The sequence below is a fragment of the Mesocricetus auratus genome, unplaced genomic scaffold, assembly GCF_017639785.1.
Source record: "Mesocricetus auratus isolate SY011 unplaced genomic scaffold, BCM_Maur_2.0 Super-Scaffold_100010, whole genome shotgun sequence".
Taxonomy (NCBI): Eukaryota; Metazoa; Chordata; class Mammalia; order Rodentia; family Cricetidae; genus Mesocricetus; species Mesocricetus auratus.
In genome coordinates this window covers 4,204,319-4,226,278 of record NW_024429194.1, presented here as the reverse complement: position 1 = coordinate 4,226,278, position 21,960 = coordinate 4,204,319, and the positions used below count along the sequence as shown (strand labels likewise).

Sequence of the window (21,960 nt, the reverse complement as noted above, 5' to 3'; positions counted from 1 at the left end):
ACTGTTCTAAAGACACTAAAGTAGTAGTTCACTGCTAATGTTTCTAGCCCAATACTCAAGTTTTAGAGGATATACCACAGTTACATGCAAACTTACACACATGCACACACACACACATACACACATACTTCAATCTTGAAAACTCAGGTATATATTCAACCAAGAAAATGTACGTGCATTCCTTGAAGGAAAGTGTGCCTGCTTTATTTATATTCATATTTCTGCAAATCTACCTGTGCTATTTTAAATTTCTTTTTAGTATGAGACCAAGTAATTGTTTCATATTTTATAAATTATTTCGCCATCTGGGGTGACATGTAGACAAAAATGTAAATAAGAGAATATAAATACATGCTGTTGACAGCAGACTTCAAGGCAGTTTCTCCCCGTTACCGGTGCAATATCTGCTTTGATTGCATTTGAAAATCGAAATATTGTTTTTTTTTTTGTGTCTTCTTCTCCTTTTGGGAAGTCGATATTGAAAACATTTCTTCCTGTCCCTCCTGTCACCACCCCTTGCCAGCACACGCACCCCCCCTCAGACATTCCTTTTACCTCATCTTCCCTCACTGCCTGCACCCCTCATAGTCCCCCATTGCCTCCAGTCCCTGTGTTTGCATCTGTAGGTGTAACTGAAGCCCCTACATCAGGCACAGCTTCCGGTTGACTGCTGAGTCTTTAGCCAAGTTTGTGCTGTTTCGCCAGAAAGTCTTTCTTCCAGGAACCTGCCCCAGACATCCCTGCTCACTTTGGCTTTGCCACACATAGTGACTGAGAACCAGCCACGCCCAGCTCACTCGGGTGGGGGTGGTGACTTGTGGAAAGCATTCTCACCATCGGGTAGAAGTAGCTGTGACACTGGATGCCAGCACCGGAGGCTTGACTGTCCTCCCCCTGCAGCAGTAAACCTTATACCGCTCATTTACAGGAGGGCGCCTGGCCACGAACGGCAGGGCCTCCCTGCACCACACATTCCTGTCACTAGCTTAGAGGCCATCTCTGCCTTTCATCCCTATGTGGCATTCCCATCTTACCAGCCTGTGTTGGGCTGCTAGGGAAACAGGCCAAGTACGAAGAATTAGGCACCAACCAGGAAGGTACACTTCTGTGTTTTAAGAAACAGTTTGGTGTTTCAGAACAAAGCAAAACTTGTTATTTGATGGGGAAGTCCTGTGTATGTGTCAATAAAGCACTGTTGGCCAATAGGGAAGCAAGATAGGTGGAACTAGGAGGATTCTGGGAGAGAGAAGCAGAGGCAGCCACTATGTAGCCTCCATAGGGGTAAGAGGTCCGGATCCTTTTCTCCAGTAACAAAAATGCTTAGATTAACAATTATGGGTTAAATACTTAAGTCAGAGATAGGCAATAAGAAACAAGCAAGGCCAACAGCTTCAGAATTAATACAGTGTCTTGTGTGTTATTTGGGGACTGCAATGCGGCAGAGCCCAGGAGGCTGGCGGGGGTGGGGGGGTGGGGGGTGGGGGTGGGATCCAAAGCGGCTGGCAAGGAAAAAACTACACTCAACAGTTATTAGAAGTTAAAAATCCCTATGACCTCCTTGCAGAGTTTTATAGTTTGTGAGTAGAGGCTTATCTAGATTCCATGTAGCTAAGAAGCAGTGTTAGGGTCTTCATGGAGGCTGTGATAAATTACCACCCGCTCAGTGGTCTGAAGCTGCACGGCCGCATTATCCGACAGTTTAGAAGTTTGGCAGTCTGAGATGGGTCAGCAAGGTTTCCTTCCTTCTGAAACTCTGAGGGAGAGCGTCTCCCTGCCTCGGTAGCCCGCTGACCACACACACCAGTTCGCTTGTACGTCTAATCTCTGCTTTCTGCGTAGCGTTTATTCTGGTGCCCTGCCTCCCTCTGATAAGGAGCCTTTCGTGATACTGGCTCACCCCAATAGGCCACGACAATCTTCCCATCTCAGGATGCCGCAGGTAATTGAATCGGCCCAATCCTGTCAGCCGCGCACGATGACATATTTAGCTCCTCGGATCAGCACACGCTCATAACTGTGGGGCATCACCCTGCCTGCTACAGGTGCCATTCTCGTCAGTGCTGTTCCTCAGCTGTCTCTGCCCTGGCCTGAGGGACTGCTTATGAGGTTGCCCTGACCTTTGTAACCCAGCAAATGATAGCAACTTCCTCAGTGGTTCATGGCTGTCTCCTCTCTATGGCCAGACCTGTAGAGCTGCTTCTCCGTGGTACCCCTTGCCGGGCTATCATGTCCCTCCTTCAGGAGTGTGTGAGTGGATTTGGTGCTGTCCCGTTTCTGGGCATTCCCTTCTGCCCCTTTCTATTGCATCCCAAGGAGGGGTCTTCTGCGGTTGATGTCACATTGTCTCCACAGTTTCTGTGCATGCTTCATGAGAGAAGCATGTGGGTCTGTTGCTCTGTTTGCCCATCCCTGTGTCTCTGTGCAATGTCCTCTCTTCTCACTCAGCCACCTTCCCAACCCGGAATGTTCTTCCCAACTTACTTGAACCTTAAATGCTTCATGGCACCGCTAATTCTGTTCTGGTTCCTGCCATCTCCCCCGTGCTCTTGTTCTGTAACAACAGTTGACCCCGTCTCTTGTAGACCAGGCTGGCCTTGAACTCACAGAGATCTGCCTGCCTCTGCCTCCCGAGTGCTGGGATTAAAGGCATGTGCCACCAACGCCCGGCTCAGTTGACTCTGATGGGGGAAGTCCTTCAGTGTATGTTGTCTTATTGGTTGATAAATAAAGAGCTGTTAGTCAATAGGGAAGCAAGATAGGTGGGACTAGGAGTTGAGGAGGATTCTGGGAAATGTAGTCAAGAGTGGAGAGTTGCCATGTGATCCCACGAGGAGAGGATGCATGAGTCTGGTGTGTCCTAAGTAAGATAAGACCGTATAAAAATATATATTAGTAATTTATGGGTTAATAATTAAGTCAGAGCCAGCCATTAAGAAACCATATCAAACAGCCAACAGCCTGTCCAGCAAGCCCCAATCGTCCGCTTGTTAACTCTGTCCCGGCTCTGGAATTACAGGTGTGTAATACTTTACTAACCGAGCTGACTCCAGAGGCCCTGGTTTGGAAGCCTTTTGTATGTTTGTCCCAGGATGATGGGCTTGTAAAGTCCTTGGAGACAAGCTGATGTGAAGCCTTTTCCTTGCCAGCCGCTTTGGTTTATCTCCCACCAGTCGCCTGGGCTCTGCCGAGTTGTAGTCCCCAAATAACACACAAGACGCTGTATTAATTATGAAGCTGTTGGCCATTTGCTTGTTTCTTACTGGCTATCTCTGACTTAAGTATTTACTCCATAATTGTTAATCTAAGTATTTCTCTTACTGGAGAAAAGGATCCAGACTTCTTACCCCTATGACAGCTACATCATGACTCCCTGTGTTTCTCCTACCCAGAGTCCTGTTCGACTCCTAGTCCCTATTGGCCAACAGTGCTTTATTGACATATACACAGGGCTTCCCCCTCCTTTCCTCCTTCTCCCCCTCCCTTTTCCCCTCTCTAGGGGAGCTACTCTAGTCTCTCTAGCTTCCCCTCTGTCACTTTATAAAGAAAGCCTGTGACTCACCTCTCTGACCTCACACCCAATTCTCAGGGATAATCTTTTGAGGCTTTTGACTGTGTGTGACATAGGCTACACTTTGGCAAGTGCAAGGATTTTCTAGTCTTTTCTTTTTAGCCCCAAGTGCCTTGTTCTTCCCAGAGCGTCTCTTAGTGTTTAGCGTCTCTGAGCCTGCTGCGCTCACAGTCAGCCTGGACCATCTCCTGCTTGTCAGGCCTCACTCTGTTAGGCCACACAGCCTCTTTCCTGGCTGGTCTGCCCGTGGAGAATGCTCTGGTCTGCGTCTCTGATCTGCATTTGGACAGAGTGTCTGGTATGACTCCTGCCTCCTCAGTTCACCGAGCACCTCACTGCTGACAACTGGACCCTCCTGTCCAGGGTGCCCCTCCCTTTGGACACCCACCCTCTCCTGTCCTTACACTTGGCTGCCTGTGGAATTTACTCACACTGAGATCAGAGTTAGTTCCTCCTCGCTTTTGATGTCTTTGTTAATAAACATAGCAGAAATATTTAGCATCTCCCTCTCTCCCTTCCTCTCTGCCATCTCTACCCTCTATGCGCCTGTCTACGTTTTCCTGTCATGCTCTGCTGCTATTAAAATTTGTTGTAATGTAGCATGATCTTGGAAATAAGTAGTCTAAACCCTGTTAATGAAGTTGTGGTCTTCTCCAGGGCAATGGGTTGCCTTCATTTAGGCCTCCTTGGGGCAGAGACACCTGGCTTTTCTTCCTGTTGGTTCACACGCCTGATCCTTCAGTCTTCCCACTTGAATGCATAAAGAATGAAAAGAGCAGAGTGGGTAGCCCCCACTAGCCAGAACTTGACATTGCTATTTAGTACTCATCATATTTCAAAAATTGAGTTTTTCTAAGTGTGTCTGGTCATGAAATGGAACCTGAAAAGGGTGTACAAACAGCGTGCACACAGTGTTTGTTTAATGAAGTCTGAGCATGTATTTAACTGTAGAAGTCTGAGTTTACATTTACTTCTGTAGGTAATGAAAGACATTCAAGTCAAAGTTTCTCAAACTACCTGAAACTATTAGAACTTTTCCCATCTAAAGCAATTCATTGTAATTTCAGGTTTTTGTGTTGTGAACATGCTTCCCAAAGGTTTAATAACACCGCCGACTGTTGGTGTAGATAGATCCCTCTTAGACACCTTATCAAATGTGATGAGCTGCAAGGTTACCATATATCGTTCCCTTAGCAGTTATATGAACTGTGAGCACTGCCTGTGTTGTATGAACTGTGAGAACTGCCTGTGTTACACGATCTGGTGAGAACAGCCTGTGTTATATGAACTATGAGAACAGCCTGTGTTACATGAACTGTGAGAACGGCTGTGTTGTATGAACTGTGAGAACTGCCTTGTTACAAGACACTTTGAAGAAAGTTTTATCCTAGCCAATCTTTCTGTTTGCCCCCCAGCGTTTGTTCCTTTGCTTGCTTCGTATTTTTCTTCCCTGTGTATTTTCTTGACCCTGCTTTGAAGATGAGTTTTTTGGTGTCCAGCAGTTTTCCTTGAAGAAAAGAATCGATAAATGTCATATGCATTGCATTCAGGTGTTTCACTGATATTTAAGTCCAATGGAGCGCACTTGAAAATAGAGTGCTGCTCCATGACGTGAACTCTTCAAGCTGATTAATTGCAAAGGCTCTAAACGCTCCACACTAGTCTCCATTTCTCATAGTTTCACAGCCTTTAGCTTTGGTGCAAAATTGCAGAGAGGCCCCGAGCTCATGGCTTGCTTACTTTTCAATACCTAGAATTCCCTTCTCTGAAATTATAGGAGTCAAAGTACCAAGGCCATTGTGAAATAGCTGATGTGAAGCTAGGGCCACACAGCCAACCAGGGCTGCGCTTTTGTTCCTAGAAGGGGCTCAAAGCTCCTGCCGCAGTGGCTTATCTACACCGCCAGCTGGAGGCCAACTGTCAAGCCCGGTGCACTTCAGAAGAAAGGGAAATTAACCAAAGAATGGACTGGCATCCAGAATCAAGGGCAAATGGACTCTCCCTCTGTAGTTGATGGGAATGTATATTGGCAGTATTCTTGTTGTTACCCCCCCCCACACACACACACATAGCTAAATCACCTTGTGGAATATTTAGATTAATAGAAATGGTTTAATAATTAAGACAGACCTAGCCAGTAAGAAGCCCTAGCCATCGGCCAACATTTTTATAATTAATATAGCATCTGTGTGCTTATTTGGGACAAATCAGCAGTGGAACCAGGCTGGAAAAAACAAAACAAACAATCAAAAACCTCCAGCAACATAGGATTCAGCATCTGAGCTTTCAACAGAATGGATTCACAAAAATCCAGACAGAATTACATTAGTTTATTAAATTATACTTTGGCTGGTTTCTGATTTCCATGTGGCTCACAGAGATCTGCCTGCTTCTGCCTCCTGAGTGCTGGGATAAAAGGCGTGCGCCACCACCGCCAGGCTCTTGGTATAATCTCGACAGCAGTTTATGATTCAGAGTTGATCTTTGAAAAGTGTTCTGAATCACAGAGAAGAGCCTCTCAGATGGAGGCTTGAGGATGTGTAGCCGCCCATCTTAATGGAGGTCCCTGGAAACCAGTCGTGTTTTGTCCCATAAGTCATTCACATTTCACTGTCTGTCTAAGCCGTAGGTGACAAAGAGAGATGTCACCTTGAGAGAGCAGAATTCAAAGCCTGCATAACTGCCTCAGCTGTGTGGCTACCATGACCGGCTACTATGAAGTCCTGACTCGTTTGTCTCCCAAATGTATTTTATAGTCCATGGATAGACCCATGTGACTCAATCTGTTCTGTACATGTGTCTGTGTATGTCTGATGAATGCTGTTGGTAATACTTTTAGTGAAACATTCATAGCCATCTGTACAGAAATATGTCAGTGAACTTGGTGGATGTCTAAGGTCCCTGAAGATGTCAAGAACGCCGTCACCATGCCACCATCAGAAACAACTGTACAAGGTGTAGTCTGAACAAGAGTAGTAAAAGTCATTTTGCACATGAGAATTCCCTGTGTATTTGTGTGTGTGCTTTGTAAGTTCTCATTTTCTTTATGATAAAAACAGAAAAAAAACCTCAGAAGGATTTTAATGGGAGCATCTGTCTGTACCTGTAGGGCTAAAAACAAATCCAGACTTTACCCAAAGCAAAATGTACACAGGCTTTTCATATTTTAGTTAATGTATAATAATATTTAAAAAAATACCCTTGAGTCCTGGGTGAGGAAGCTGAATTTTGGTTCTCTGGATCAAGAGTCGCTGTTAGCTGAGGTTAAAAAAAAAAAAAAAAAAAAAAAAACAGCTTCCTGAGGAAAAGCTGGGAAGGTGTGACTAACACATCCCAGTCTTCTGGGACCTTGCAGCAGGAGGACTTTTTCAATAACGATTTTTTTTCTGAAGTGCTCTGTAGAGCACAGAAGCCGCAGAGATGTACAGCAGGTTAGAGCTGAAAAGTAGCTACACAGGCTTGTTGGTGAGCCGTCCACGGTTTCTGAAAGCTTCAGTAGATATCATAATACGGAAAATCTGTGCATCTCTTCCAGAAGCCTCAGTGTCCATTGACACCTTACCGTTGGCCATTTCCTGGGGTCAGCCGCCAGCAGCCAAGAGCTGCCCTCCCACCTCCTGAACCCAAAGTGAACCTGGCTCCTTCCCACGTTCCCAGCTCGGCTCTGTGCTAAAGGGTCCTCTCGCCTACGCCCTTGCAACTTTCTGACATTCTAACGTTAAGAACGAAGTGAACCGGGCAAGGTTTAAGATGGGACCCAAAGCGCTGTGCTGTCGGGACTGTGGAAATGGAGCAATCAGCGAATGCCGGGCAGCACTGTGCGTGTGTGTGTGGCGCCCACCCTGGTATGTCCTCCCTGAAGTGGGGACACACTACGCTTGGCTGCTCTGTACACTGTGTTTGCTTTGTGTGTTCCCCAAGCCGTGAGGCTCAACTCTGCAGACCCAGACCTGAGCCTTTCAGACCAGTGCACCGTGGTCCGCTGTGCTCTTCAGTTTCTCCTTATCAGACATCTGCGTATTTGGTGGTAGCGGAAACCCAGCCTAACTGCCCTTGCCGGGTGTTTGGCTCGATGGCCTCAGAGCACCGCTCTGCGTGGTGCAGTCTACCGCTTCGGCATTAGGATTCCGAAGTTCTCTTTAAGATTCCTCGTGCACCTTTTCAGACGCGGGCATCTGGGATCATCTGATATCTGTACGGAAAACACCCAGGTGCTAAATTTTCTATATTTAAACGGCTAATTATAGTCTTAGCTGTAGAATAACAATTCGAGTGGCGCCTTTAATCAGTAGCAGCGATGATGGTCAAGACTGCTTACAGCTCACAGCGGCCGAGCCAGCACAGGGGCTGTTTGGCAGCGTGCTGAGGGAAGATACACTCGAGTCTTGGCCTTGGGCACCCCATTCATGAAATGTGCACAGTGACTCTACAGGGCCTTGGTGTAATTTAGTGTGTAATTCTCATTATGTGCTTAGAGCCGTGGAGTTGAGTGCTACGTGCGTGTCTGTGCACGGAAGCTGTTATAAATTTAAGAAAAGCAGTGCGAGAGAGAAAGATGCCATAAGACAGGGTACAAGCAGTGGATTTTTTATTAGGGAAAGGGATCATAAAAAAGGGGAAAGGGGATGGGGGGAGACTGGTCTTCCGGGATGGGGGCAGCAGGAGAGAGGAAAGGGAGGAGAGGGAGGAAAGAGGGAAGGGGACAGAGAGGGAGAGGGAGCTAGGGAGGGAGAGGGAGGGAGAGGGAAAGATGGGAGGCAGGCAGGGCCCTTTTAGAAGGGAACATAGTGAATGTGCACAGGTGGTGTTCTTAGCGGCTGCAGCTGAGGGCATGTCCTGTCAGAACCCCAAGGGCAGGCCAGTGCAGATGGCTGAATACTAACAGAAGCAACTTTGCAGAATCGTATCAAGTCTGTCTTAGCCATGTGAATGGTCTCATTCTCCTATTCCTGTCAATGAGAAAATTATTATCCCACCATCATGGGTAACAGCAAATGCTAACTATGCCTCAGACTGTGGGGTGCTATTGTGTGTTTGTGGTAGAAAGGTTTGAGCCTGCGCCATGAGCAAGTCTAATGCATCGGGAGAAAGCCTGGAGATTTAAATGAAAGGCAAGACATCAGGCCATTTGTGCTAAGAGAAGGCGTGTGTGTGTGTGTGTGTGTGTGTGTGTGTGTGTGTGTGTGTATTTATTGCAAGGAGGGAGCAGCCTTATATACAGACTTACAGCACGGTGGAGAAACCGCAGGTGTAAGAGTTCGTGCTTTCATAGTTAGAGGTTGATGCCAGTGGGGCAAGGCGGGGCTGTAAGCCAGGACTAGAAAACAGGATGCGCCTGTGGTTATCGTCTGACAAGCAACTCACAGAGACCCCGTGGGGTCTGGGGCCCCTTTTTTCTTCTCCCATCAAGTATTAAGTTGACCAAACTTTCACTTGAAAAACCTAGGGGGATGATTTTCTCTACTTTGGAGAAAGTAGTGTAAGTGCTTTCTGACCTTCTCTTTGGTTGATTTTTGGTTAATCTTGGGGGGAGCCTATTTCTTTGTTTCTTTTTTCAGATTTCATACTAATAACATGCTCGTGTTTATACCCATTGAGCAAAAGAAACAAAAAAAAAGTCAAGTATTGACAGAGTTAAATTCTTTGTAGTCAAGCTGATTGAAGAAGTCTGCCTGTGTGAGCCCCCAGAATCTCACCTCTGGCCCTTGAAATGGTAGTGTTTCCACCCTCGTGAAGGTATACAAGACGCTGCTGCCACAGGCACACTCTTACAGGCAGCCAAACTCTTTGCAAGGGTCAAGAATCCTTGCTCTTGAGTATCAGTTTTGTTTTTGTCACTGCTGTCACCTCCACAGCACATTTGAACATTTGGGGACCAATGTTTTACAATGCATGTTATGAATGTGTGCCTTAATCCAGGCGGTGGTGGTACATGCCTTTAATGCCAGCACTTGGAAGTCAGGAGCAAGCAGATCTCTGAGTTAGAGGCCAGCTTGGTTCACAGAATGAGTTCCAGTACATCAAGGGCTACACACACACACACACACACACACACACACACACACACACACACACACACACACAAACAAACCAAAAACCTGTCTCCCCTGTCTCAAAAACCAAGGGGGAATGTGTACCTTAGCTGGGATTGATTACAAGTCTGATTTTATTCATACAGAAATGAATTAAGATCAGGAACGTAACACTGAGAAACTATTTCATTCAAGTTGGACTAGTAGTCCCATTGAAGACTCATCTTGAATAGGTCTTGTCAAGAGTGTGACTCTTGAATCTCCTAGCCACAGATCTGTAATAGTCCCCATAGATTGGTGGCACATGCCTTTAATCCCAGCACTCGGGAGGCAGAGGCAGGAAGATCTACAAGAGCTAGTTCCAGGACAGCCTCCAAAGCAATACAGAGAAACCCTGTCTCTCGAAAAAACAAAAACACAAAAAAAAAACAAAAAAACAAAAACCAAAAAACAAAAACCAAAGAAAAGGAAATTATTTGTAGTGCATTTGCAAAATTGTATTCAAGCTTGAAATCACTTGCCGAGATGTTTACTAGCTTCCCTTGTATCAGTATAGATGTGTTTGTGCATTAAAAGGTGGGAACATGCGGAGGGCAGTTCCTGACTGCAAATGAAGTTAAGTGCTTGACTCTGTCTGTTCTCGTGACATCCTGTACTGGGCACACAGCCTGTCCCCTGCAGACATCCCAGCTGAGGCTTTGCTGATGGCTTAGGCCGGCCATCTTCCCCATTGTGTGTGACTCACGCATAAACACGGTTAGTATCCAGGCATCTGCACTGGCCTGGCCTTGGGGTTCCAACAGGATGCGCCCTCAGCTGCACCCACTAAGAGCACCACCTGTGCACATTCCATTACGTTCCCTTCTGAAAGGACCCTGCCAACCTCCTCTCTCTCTCTCTCTCTCCCCCATTGGTCTCTGCTGTCCCCCCCCCCGCCTTTCCCTTAATTGAAACAAACAAAAAGCCCCCCACATGAGCTCTGTTCTGAGGCATCTTTATCTCTCGCACCACTTCTTATATTACAACAGCCACAACAAAAGCAGTCTTCTGTAAGTGAAAAGTTACACAGCCTTTCAATCCAGAGCTGTGCATTGTGCACACTGGAGAACCCTTACCTGCCCACAAAATTGTGGTGGCTGGCATGCGTCACGCAGATAGCTCTCGCGCATGGCATCGTGCAAAGGAGCTCCAGCAAAGGCACGCCTACCTTTTCTCTGGCCACAGTGTCCCCTCAGTCATGCCCTTGACTCATTTTTGCAAGCTTTTAAAATAATAGCGCATAATTTGTAGCTGGTTTTGCCGTGGGTATGGAGCCTTGAATAGCAACTACTTCTCAGCCATTAGTGATAAAATGGATCAATCTCATAGTAGAAAATACTACTTTTGTGAGTGTTCTGGGAAAGGAAAATAAGAAAACAAAACAGCCGCTGTGATCCAGGAGCACAGGCCATTTCCCTGACACTGTCCTGGTCGGTGAGGCAGGCAGGCGCCATAGCTGGGTGGGTGGGGGGGGCAAGTTTTACAGTGCTTGCTGCAAGCCAAATCTGTCCCCCTACCTGAAACGAACGAGCTTGACTGTTTGGTTATGATCTGCTTCCGTGCTGGCTTCTAACCTTGAGGGACACCCCTCCCCATGCCTCTAGGGTGGGGTTTATCTGTAGAAGCTCTCCTCAGGTGTGCAAACTGTGGGACTTAGGGTATTGCTTGTGGTGGGAGTTTGTTTACCTCAGGAGTGTGATTCTGGATCTCCTTACCATCATGGAATGTACTTTTGTTAACACACTGTCAGTTACGCTCAAGAAATATGGGGCATTCAGAGGGAGGGAAAGTTAAAACTATCGCAGCACAAAAAAAACATTAAACAAGAAAGAGACAGATTGAAGGTGTGGCATTTTTCACTCCTGCCTTCCTGATGGTTAAAATGGGAAGTTTATTTTGATTTGAATTCTCCAAGGACTATTTCATGTTATATTGCTTGCAGCATTAGAGACAGCTCCCCAGTGTTGGCTCGAGAAACAATTTTTGAATGCTGAAAGACTGGCCTAGATCAAATTCCTTGCTGCCTGTGCGCTGCTGCCCAACCCCTGTGTGTGATAGTCACGTGTGATGTGTGACCAGACACTGTCACTAACTCAACATAATGTGACCTGTGGTGACCAACCTTGCATCGTTACCCTTGTTGAGCCATGAAAATGTGTGCATTTCTACAGTGTCATATTTTTAAGACATTTATCTTAGTTTATGTGTGTGTATGTGTGTGTGTTATGTGTGTGGGGGTGTTTGTGTTTGTGTGTGTGTGGTATGTGTGTGTATGTGTGTGTGTATGTGTGCAGCACCTTTGAAGTGAGCTGTGAAATTTCAAAGCAGTGAGCAGGAGGCACGCACACATAGCGTGTTCGACTGTAAACAGAGTATATGAGAATAGACGCATGGGAGAATTAGATAACGCATGACATTTATTTTTGCAGCAATATGATGAACCTGACAAATCATCTTGTCACCAGTTTTGGATATCACCATCCTTTAAGTTTTTCCTGGAATCTTCCAGAATCATCTGTGAATGTAAGGTTTTGGAGATATTTTACCAGCCAGTTCATGGGGGTTTTAAATGATCTCATGCTCATGTAAAAAACAAGGCATCTAAATGTAGCCTTAAAGAGCAGTAGTGCTCAGTGGAGCACAGTGCAACTATAAGCAGGAATGTCAGCTGACAGGCCCAGCAGGAGCCCTGAGAAACAGTCAACACGCAGGAAGCCATGTTCACAATACACGGCAGCATGCTGAGTTCCGTGTAAGAGAGAAGATAAGGAAAGCGCCCACATAGCTACACACACACACACACACACACACACACACACACACACACATACACATTGGGAAGGATGGAGACTATGCAAACCACAGTGAGGTGGGTTACTTTCAGTGTGAAAGCTGCAATGTTCAGGATTCTGGGAGAAGCAGACACAGATGAGCCTTGTTGAATAGGTTTTTGTTGTTGTTGTTTTGCGCTTTGGAAGAATGATAAGACATTCAACCACCGAGAGTAGAAAACAAACGGAATCAAAGAAACTGCATGCTACTGGAAACCAACACAGAAGCAGCAGGGAAGGGGGCTGGGATGTGAGTCACTCCTGCATCCGCCTCTCCATGACAGGGCAAGGGAGACTGCAAACTGACAGTGCTTTCTGCAGTTCTTTGGTGACAGGATAAACGGAACGGCTCTGCAACCCGACGAGACACCCTGCAGGGCCCAGTTGAGGAGTGAAGGGGTGACATCAGAGGGAAAAGGTCCCAGGAGTAGAGGAAAAAGAACAAGCCTTTGGGGTTGGTTAGAACTGCACACGTTTATTTGAACCTGGGCTTTAGAAAGCGTGTACACGTGTGTGCTGGTGTTTATGTCTGTATGTGCACACACATTTCATGTGTTACCAAGCAGTGAAGAACCTGGGCGACACCAGGAATGGCAGTCAACATGGACAGTACCACCGAGGGGCGGAGGGTCACAGTTGTACCTCTGGGTGTGGTATCTTGGGGACAGCACTCCCGTAGGGCTCCGGCAACCGGATCATAAGCGGCGTCAGACGAGTTCAAAATGATGAATATTCTAATTGGAAAGTCAGACCAGAGGACTATGTTCCTAAAAATGTCACCACGATAAAAGACAACGACATGTTAATGGAAACAGCTCCAGCCCAGGGGAGACGAGGGAGACTTGTCAGCTTGAAGTGACATTTAATTCTACAGAGATCCCGTTTGCAGGGCGGGGTGGGTGTTAACGAGTGGAGTTTGGGGCGTGGCTCGGTGGGTAAAGCGCTTGCCTTGCAAGTCTGAGAGCCTAAGATCCACCCTCAGAACCCACTTAGCAAAAGGCGGAGTGGCGGTCTGTGCCTATGTGGCGGTGCGTACTGTATGAGGGGTAGAGACGGGCAGATTTTGGGACTCACTGGCCAGCCTAGCTTGCTTGATGAGATCTAGACCAGTGAGAGTCCCTGTCTCACAAAACTACTTCTGAGAAGCTGTGACTGAACTGGTCCTCTTAGCTGCACACACACATGTATGTACATACATGTGTATACACACATGGGTTCACACATATGCATACACACATATACACGCAAGCCTACACTTACCTGAACACACAAACATCATCACACACACACACACACACACACACACACACACACACACACAAATAGATAAAAGTATGCTTTGGAAAAACTGGACAATAGATAGTACAGTATGGGTGGGAAATTAGCCCAAGTATAATGCAAACTTATAACTGACCTGTGGTGGTGTGAGATATTGTTCCACACATTATTCAGGAAAAATACATACCTGTGAAGGACAGATGTTTGTTGTGTGGGGATAAAGAACACGGAGGTGCTCCTGAAAATGCACATACATCACACGTACCTGTTTCTGTCTATGCATGAAATGCAGACTGATGAGAAACATATACAGGACATCCCCCATCACTCGTCCCTTAGTTTAGAGGAAGCATTTTCAGTTTGGATTTGTTACATACAGCTTTTATTGTGCCAAGGGACGATCCTTCTATTACTAGTTCCTGCAGGACTTTTCATGGTTGTTGAAATTTAAACAAACCTTTACTGAGTTTGTTGACTCAATTGTGCACCTTTTGTCTTTGTGATTACGTGCTCCATTGTTTTCTGCTTTGCATGTGTTGAACCATCTCTGTACTCCGGGATGAAACTCTCTTGGCCATTATGTATTGCTGCATTGCTGCATTCATTTTCCATCTCCATTTGGTTGTTTTGAGACCGTGTCTCCCCATGTAACAGGCCACAATAGCCTCTGCACTCATATTTGTCTCCTTTCTGCCTACCATGTCTTAAGAACATGAATATGCACTACCATGCCCAGCCATGGATAGTTCTTGGTCCTTGCATCCCTTCAGGACTTCTTGTCGCTGACGTTGAAAGCTGAGTCCATGAGGGTTCCTTGACTTTTGATTTTATGGACTGGTGATAGGAGCACTCAAGTCAGTTCTTTGCACACTTGATAAAACAGGCTACAGTGTTTCTGCATGGCCCTGGATTAAAAAAAGAACACTGTTATTGATATGCTTAATTTTCTTAAAATTTATTAATTTAATTATAGTAGGACATATGTATCTAGAAATATATCCATTTATTTGGATTAGTTCAAACTTATTAAGCTGTTCATTTTTTCAAAATAATCCCTAATCTGAATTTCAGGGACATCTGTTACAATCTCTCTCCTTTGGTCCAATTCTGTTGATATACCCTTCTCTCTTCCGCTTGGGCCATTTGGTTTGGGGCTTCTCAGTGTCCTTAATCTCCTCAAAGAATCGGTTCATTGGTCCCATGAGTCACTCTTCTAAAAGTCTGTCTCATTAATTTATGCCCTGGTCTTTATCATTTCCTTCTCCCCTCCTCTGTTTGTTTGAGGTTTGTCTTCTTCTTCTGGTTTGTTCGTTTTGTCTTTATTCTTTATTTTCTGGTTTCCAAGGATGCATCGTTGTGTCACTTATCTGCCTTATCTCATGTCTATCCAGGCCTCTTTTGCTACGTCCTACACATTCTCAAGTTTCATTTTCATTTGATTCTAGGACACTGCCATTTCCTTGATTTCTTCAGTGAACCACTAATCGTTGTAAGAGCAGTGCTCAATCTCATATTCTTGTCAACTCTGTTCTTTCTCTTGCTTTTGAGGTCTAATTTTATGCCATTATGATCTGATGAGCTTTGAGCAATTATTTTGATTATTTTTTTTGCAATGACTTGGCTTTTTGCCTAAAGTATGTTCTATTTTGGGGAAAGTTCTATGAACCACTGAAAAGAATGCATATACTGCAGTTTTGGATAGAACATTATGTCACTGTCTGTTGAGTTCATTTTAACTGTAGTATAGTTTAGTGTAGAGTTTTTGTTAACTTTTTGGAACTGGGTGACCGTTTGGTGAGAGCAGGATACTGCAAGCATCTACTGTTCTTATATTAGGGTCTCTATGTTCATGGTTTCCCTTAGCATTTGTTTTACGAAATTTGATGTACAGATGTTCTATATCTATATATGCTCTATTCATGTAATAAATATACAATAATGTATATATAACTTAACATATATAATAAATATACAGGAATATATACTAAAATCCATACTCTGTCTTCTGTGTGTATTGTACCCTTTACCAACATGTAGCGACTTGACTTTCAGACATTCGTTCTATTTTATTACTTGAAATCTGCTTCATGAGACAGATATATATAGCTGCACCTGCTTTATCCAGGTTTCATTTATTTGGAATATAATTTTTTTAACTTCTAATTGATGGAGCACTCTGTTTTTTACAGGTTGGAAATAGAAGGGTATTTAATTATATTTCCATTAGCCAGTCTAACTCTTCTATTTGGGGGGATTAGGACCATTTGAATCCAGTGCTATAATTAGGTGTGTACTAATTCTTGGCATAGTTAAAAAAACCTGATGTTTAATTACTCCCTAATTAATTCTAATTTGCTCATTTAGTCTTCTCATAGGACTTACTGTTCCCTTCGTTCTTAGTGTTGTATTCCCTTGCTCTGTTGTATTTAGGTTTTCTTTAGGTGCCATCTGCAATATGGGTGTGGTCATGAATTGCATTAGTTTATACTGGCCTTGACTTCCTTCTATCCTGAAGAAGGATATTTGCCCTTGATATTGTAATCTGGGCTGCATATCTACCATTATCACCTGGTGTCTTAGTTAGGGTTCTATTGCTGTTCAGAGACACCATGGCTACAGCAACTCTCATAAAGGAAAACATTTAATCGGGGCTGGTTTACAGTTCAGAGGTTTAGTCCATTATCTTCATGGCGGGAAGCATGGTGGCGTGCAGGCAGACATGGCGCTGGAGAGGGAGCTGAGAGCTCTACATGTTGATCCGCAGGCAGCAGAAGGAGGTTGTGTAGCACACTGGGAATCACTTGAGCATATGAGACCTCAAAGCCCATGCCCACAGTGACACATTTCCTCCAAGGCCACACCTACTCCAACAAGGCCTAATGGTGCCATTCCCTGTGGGCCAACCATTCAAACACATTAGCCTATGGGGGCCATACTTATTCAAACCTTCACACCTGGTTTCAGAGTTTTTATTGAGAAATCTGATATTATTGAGATGTTGTCTGCCCTGGCAAGTGAGTTGACTCTTTTAGTACAGTATTAGGAGTCCACCAGACCCAAGATAAATCATACATAGGTGTTTATTAAGGAAGCACTCACACAGGTGAGAGTAAATAACCACCAAGGTCTTCCTCCACCAAGGTCTTCCTGCTCCAGAAGATGCAGTCTCTGCCCTTCCGATGCTCTCTGCAACCCAACAGAGTGTGTGTTAACCAGCCCCCTCCTCTACATTATAATGGGTCAGGTCTGCACCTGAAACCACACCCAAGGGGTGTGGCCACTACTACAAGTTCACTGGCCAGGCAAGATGTCATCAGCCAAACAGTGTATATTAATATGTGTCAGTGTGTTTAATTGGGACTAAAGGGCTGTGTGACCAGGCAGGAAAAGAAACTTCATCTACAGTATTCGATTTTAGTTCTTTACTATTGACATTTTTATCTAATCAATTTCCTGGGTTTATAGACAATCCTCTTAACTGGATATCCATCTTTCCCCAAGACGTGGGCATGTTCCTGGTATTGTAACACTGTATACATTTTCTGTACCTTTAGTTTGCACCCCCACACACCATTTTTGACAATGTAGCCAGGAATGTCGGATTATATTGAGGAGTTATGTTTCTAGCTGGAGTCTGTGGTGAAGCTTTCTGTCGAGTTCCTTGGTGATGTCTTTGTCTTCTGACAGTGTACAGCGTATCAGAGACAGAAGCTCCTGCCTTTCCTTGATAAGACCAGGACAATTGTAGATGGTTGGACACTCCCTCTGTTGTCACTCCCAGTCTTATCAAACATGTAGAGTCTGAAATGGCCTGGGTATAACATACGGTGGCCCTGCATCAATGGAGTGTCCACAGTCCTTTTATTTTATCTCCTGTTATAGCTGCCGGAGGCGGAGTATCCATGAGTAGGCCTTCAGGCCCATCATACTCTGTCTGCTTGGCTATTGCTTGTTGGCTTGAAGCTTTTTAATCTTTTTAATCTTTCTTTTTTGAGTTATAGTATCATTTTAACTTGGAGTTGGGGTGGGTAGAATTGAGCAATATGTGCTTGACTCTAAGTTAAGCCCGAGAATGTTTTTCCTTGACAGAGCATTCACACAGGGCAAATTGTGTCTTTCATCCCCAGTATCTGAAGGGAGGAAGGAGAATTACCACTAACAGAATAGCACTGAACTAGAATCAGAAATAAAATAATATATACTATATAGCTCTGGCAACAACTGCCAGAATGGTAGGGGCAGAAATAAACCTACAGGAAAATGTTTTAAAAGATAATTTTGTTTTTAAAACAAGGAATTTATTAAGAGTGAATAAAAATGATAAAGGAAAATGATGAAAGGTGTCAAATGAAGGCCCTAATTATAAAACAGAGTGTGTAGAATAAAATAATTCTATTAATCAGAGATGAAGAGAAAGCATAATTAAAGTAAAACAAGACCCATAGACCCCCCCAAAGGAGAAAAGGAACTCTCAAATACACACACACATATACACATACATAGACTCACAGAGTCACACATGCGCACAGATACATAAACACTTAGACACACACACACATGCAGACACACAGACACACACATATACATGCAAATTTATAGATACTCAGACACATACACACATAGACATACACACACATGTAGATACACACAGGCAGACACATACACACACACACATTCACACACACAGATACACACAGGCGTGCACATACTCATGCACACACATAACGCATGTGCATATAGACTTGTACATCAGCAAATACAGATAAACAAAGTAAGTGTTAAGTTAAAATATATTAAGATATTGTTCCCATTGGCGCAGTCGCACAGGCAGGAGGGGACACTCTCCCCCTTTGCCAGTCTCCCCTCCGTGTCTTCTTGGCCCATGTCCTCCATGACACACAAAGGCTGGAGATAGTCACCTCTTATTTTCCCCTATAGCACAGTCTGGCCAGCGGGGATGGTTTGACACCGAAGCCAACCGTAAATGTCTCCCTGTTTGCTAGTATAAGGCAGAGCGGAGCCTGCATGCCGTTCACTGGGATCCCTAGTGGGAAGATGGTCTTGATGTCATGCCAGGGCTGAGCTGAGCTCAGCTTGCTGGGCATGTTGTCTCTTTGCGTGTGCCTCCTCGGTGCACACACAGGCTTGAACAACAGACCATCACAATTGGACAATTTGGAGGTTCAGCTCTTGGATTATGCGTTTCTAAGTCCCGGTATCTGCCACCATGCGCGTACTTGCTAGTGTCTGGCCAGCTCTAGCTGCTGTCTTAAAGGGAAAGCCTGTCCTGCTCCACGATGTGTGCCAAACATGAATCCCACTGCATATCTTTTCAAGACACATTAGACTAGTGCTTCTGAGAGGTTCAGGCCTTACGCTGGCCTGCCCCTGTTACTTGGAAGAATGCACTCAGGCAGTACTCTGGACAGCCCAGGGTTCCGTGGGAGCTGGTCTGCGTGCAGGTGTAAAGGACCCCTTTAAGAGACAGACCCTGCCCACTTACGCCCTCTTGCTCTCTACCCTCTTACTCTTGTCTCCCTTGCTCTGCCCTTCACCAACCCCCTCTCGCGTGTCTTTCTCCCCCTCTCTCTCTACCGCCCTGTAATAAACTATGGTTAATGTATCCCCCATATCTCGTGTTCCATTGTGCGCCTTCTGACTTTTAAACTTAAGCAAAAGAACAGCAGCATCTCTTTGCCACCAGGCAGACATTTACAAGGACAATAAGGACAATGTGGCAAAATTTGCTGTGAGTTGCAAGGAACAGAAAACCGTGTGCTGCTCATCGGTCCAGCTCCTGGTTGCAGCTAAGACACACAGAGTATTTCCCCTGCCTATACAGACACACAGAGCATTTCCCTTGTGTCTACACACTCCGCAGCTCTCCAGCCGAGTTCGGGCTGCCTTGCTGTATCCATTCCCGGTTCAAGCTTGCACATCTCTTCTCTCCCTCTTCCCGGTTACTCCCCCCTCTGCTGTGCAGCTTGGCTGACTGAGGGTCCGTGACTTCGGCTCTCTCTGTTTTCATAACCACACTCTCCTTTCCTGAGATTGTCCAGCTTGAGCTCCCAGGTGTTTGCTTAGCCATCGCCTTGCAGAGAAGCCGTGTTCTGACTGTACCTTTTCCAAACCACTGAGAAGTTAGAAGCCTTACAGTTAGGGTTCCATAGGCTGGGTAGGCAGTTGGACATAAGACTTATGGCTTCATAGAGCTTCTGTATTAGAATTCACAGTGGCCCACAGGACTCCAGGCATGGAAGCAGAAGGATTACGAATTTAGGGTCTTCTTGTACCACACAGCAAGAACATGTTAGATACGAGGTCAGGGTGGTGGGATTATACGTATCAACATCACTGTAAATAAAATGAAGAGTCAAGCCACATACTGGGGATAGCTCTTCTCTGCAATCAGCAAAACATTATTGTCTGGAGCACAGAGAGGAGGGATGGACCAAATGAATGAAGGGGTTAATGAATGAAGGGGCTCATAAGAAAATCATGGATGAACTCTTTGAAGGCTTGTTAAAATCCAGCTTCCCAACCTACTATTGTTACTCCAATTGGGTATAGTGTCAAGCTGCCATTTAGTTAATGTCTCCAAACCCGTATTTTAGCGCAGCTCTCAGACCATATAAAGAAGTTCATTTGTATAATGAACCGTAAATAATGAAGAAACTCACGATTTGTCAAAGTGCAGAGAGCTCAGCCACCAGGGGGACATCTGTGCCATCCTCACCAAGCCAGGGACAGCATGGAAGAAGGAGCAGAAAGACTAAGCTAGAGGCCAAGGGACACCAGAGCAAAACAGTGTCTCCTGGACATGACAGGTGCACTACATTGATAAACTCACAGCAGCTGCGGGGGCCTGCATGAGAATTGCACGAGATCAAGTCAGTCTCACTGGTCCCAACCCCTAGCTGAGGACCTGTTGACCATTGACTGCTTCTGGAGAAGGGAGACTGAGTTTTCTTTAAGGGTATGGCACTTAGTAGGTCAGCCATTCCAGTGGATGAATCCATAGCCTTAAGTTTTTATTGGCAGCACAAATTGGACTTGGCAAGTTATTAAAGAAAAAAAAAGAGGGTATGAAGTTAAGAAGGGGGCTCAGGTCTGGGTTGAGTTAGGGAAGGAATGCATTGTATGAATGAAATTATTAAACAATTAATAGAGATATTATACTTTAATTGGTAAATTCGTTTATCAAACTGTTACTTCATTTTGACAAGTTATCATATGTAATTATTAGTCACGCCATGACGACATGTTATAGATATCCCATACTATGGATATGTTAGTCACCTTAAATACTTACCATTCATTCCCAGTGCCTAACTCAGCTGCGAACCTTCACATGACCTTTCCCCCAACGCCCCTCCTAGCTTCTGGAAACTACTCTTCTGTTCTGCTTTAATGAATCCTGTTATTTTTAAACCCCACATGTCAGTGACACAAAATGTTCTATATTAAACTGTGAAGAAATCTCAGCGGCTGATACTAGGTCGTGAAATTCCATAGGACCAGTCCTTTCCTGAACATGAAAATGGCTTTCAGGTTGGAATGAGACTAGAAGGCATCGATCCCCGGCGTCCGTCTGTGTTTTGTGTGCTTTCTGTAGCTGAGGTAAGAAGGGATGCTATTGCCTTGGGTTGATTTTGTGGTGATAGTTTTGTAGAAAATAACGAATTTCAGCACTTTCTCTGAAGAGTGAGTCCCACTTAATTGTTTTGGTCAATAAATCTATAAAAAACATACTTCTTATTAATTTTTTCTTAAGATAAATTTTCTAGTAAGGTTCTCCGTCAAGTAGTGTTTATCATTGAGTTAATTGAAAATTAGATCTTACCTACATTTGATAATAATCTAAGAGTGCCACAGTGACATAATTATTCATAGGTTAGCTGAATTGATGAATATGTATTCATTTCAATATACTCATTTTATGAAAATTATATACAGAGAACTGCCATTGATGAAAACAAATGGATTTTTAAAAAGTAATGTTTATGTACCATATTATTAAATCAATAAAAGATCTTTAAATTTATAAACGCATTGAACTAAGAAGTCATAGTCACATGTTCTGTGTGATGCTAATGGCTACTAGACTTGCATAGAATGTCTGGAGGAAGTATTTTTCAGACTGTCGTTCTTTTCTGTGTTAAATACGTTGGCTCCATGTGTTAAGGTCATTCCATATCTCAGGCTCAACTCT

The 21,960-nt window shown here is 44.6% G+C and overlaps 1 protein-coding gene and 1 long non-coding RNA gene across 3 annotated transcripts in view; one reads left to right on the top strand and one right to left on the bottom strand.

The window, feature by feature from the left end:
* L3mbtl4 (L3MBTL histone methyl-lysine binding protein 4) overlaps positions 1-21,960 on the top strand; it is a 398,535-nt gene that overhangs the window by 130,271 nt on the left and 246,304 nt on the right. The window contains exon 7 of the mRNA XM_040752887.1: positions 21,264-21,368. Within this exon, the coding sequence (XP_040608821.1) occupies positions 21,264-21,368 (105 nt within the window). The remainder of the gene's footprint in view (positions 1-21,263; positions 21,369-21,960) is intronic.
* LOC121142699 overlaps positions 14,053-21,960 on the bottom strand; it is a 29,617-nt gene continuing 21,709 nt past the window's right edge. The window contains exon 3 of one of the 2 annotated variants that reach the window (XR_005879735.1): positions 14,053-14,653. This is a non-coding gene — a long non-coding RNA (uncharacterized LOC121142699). The remainder of the gene's footprint in view (positions 14,654-21,960) is intronic. The other variant, XR_005879736.1, reaches the window with a different exon arrangement.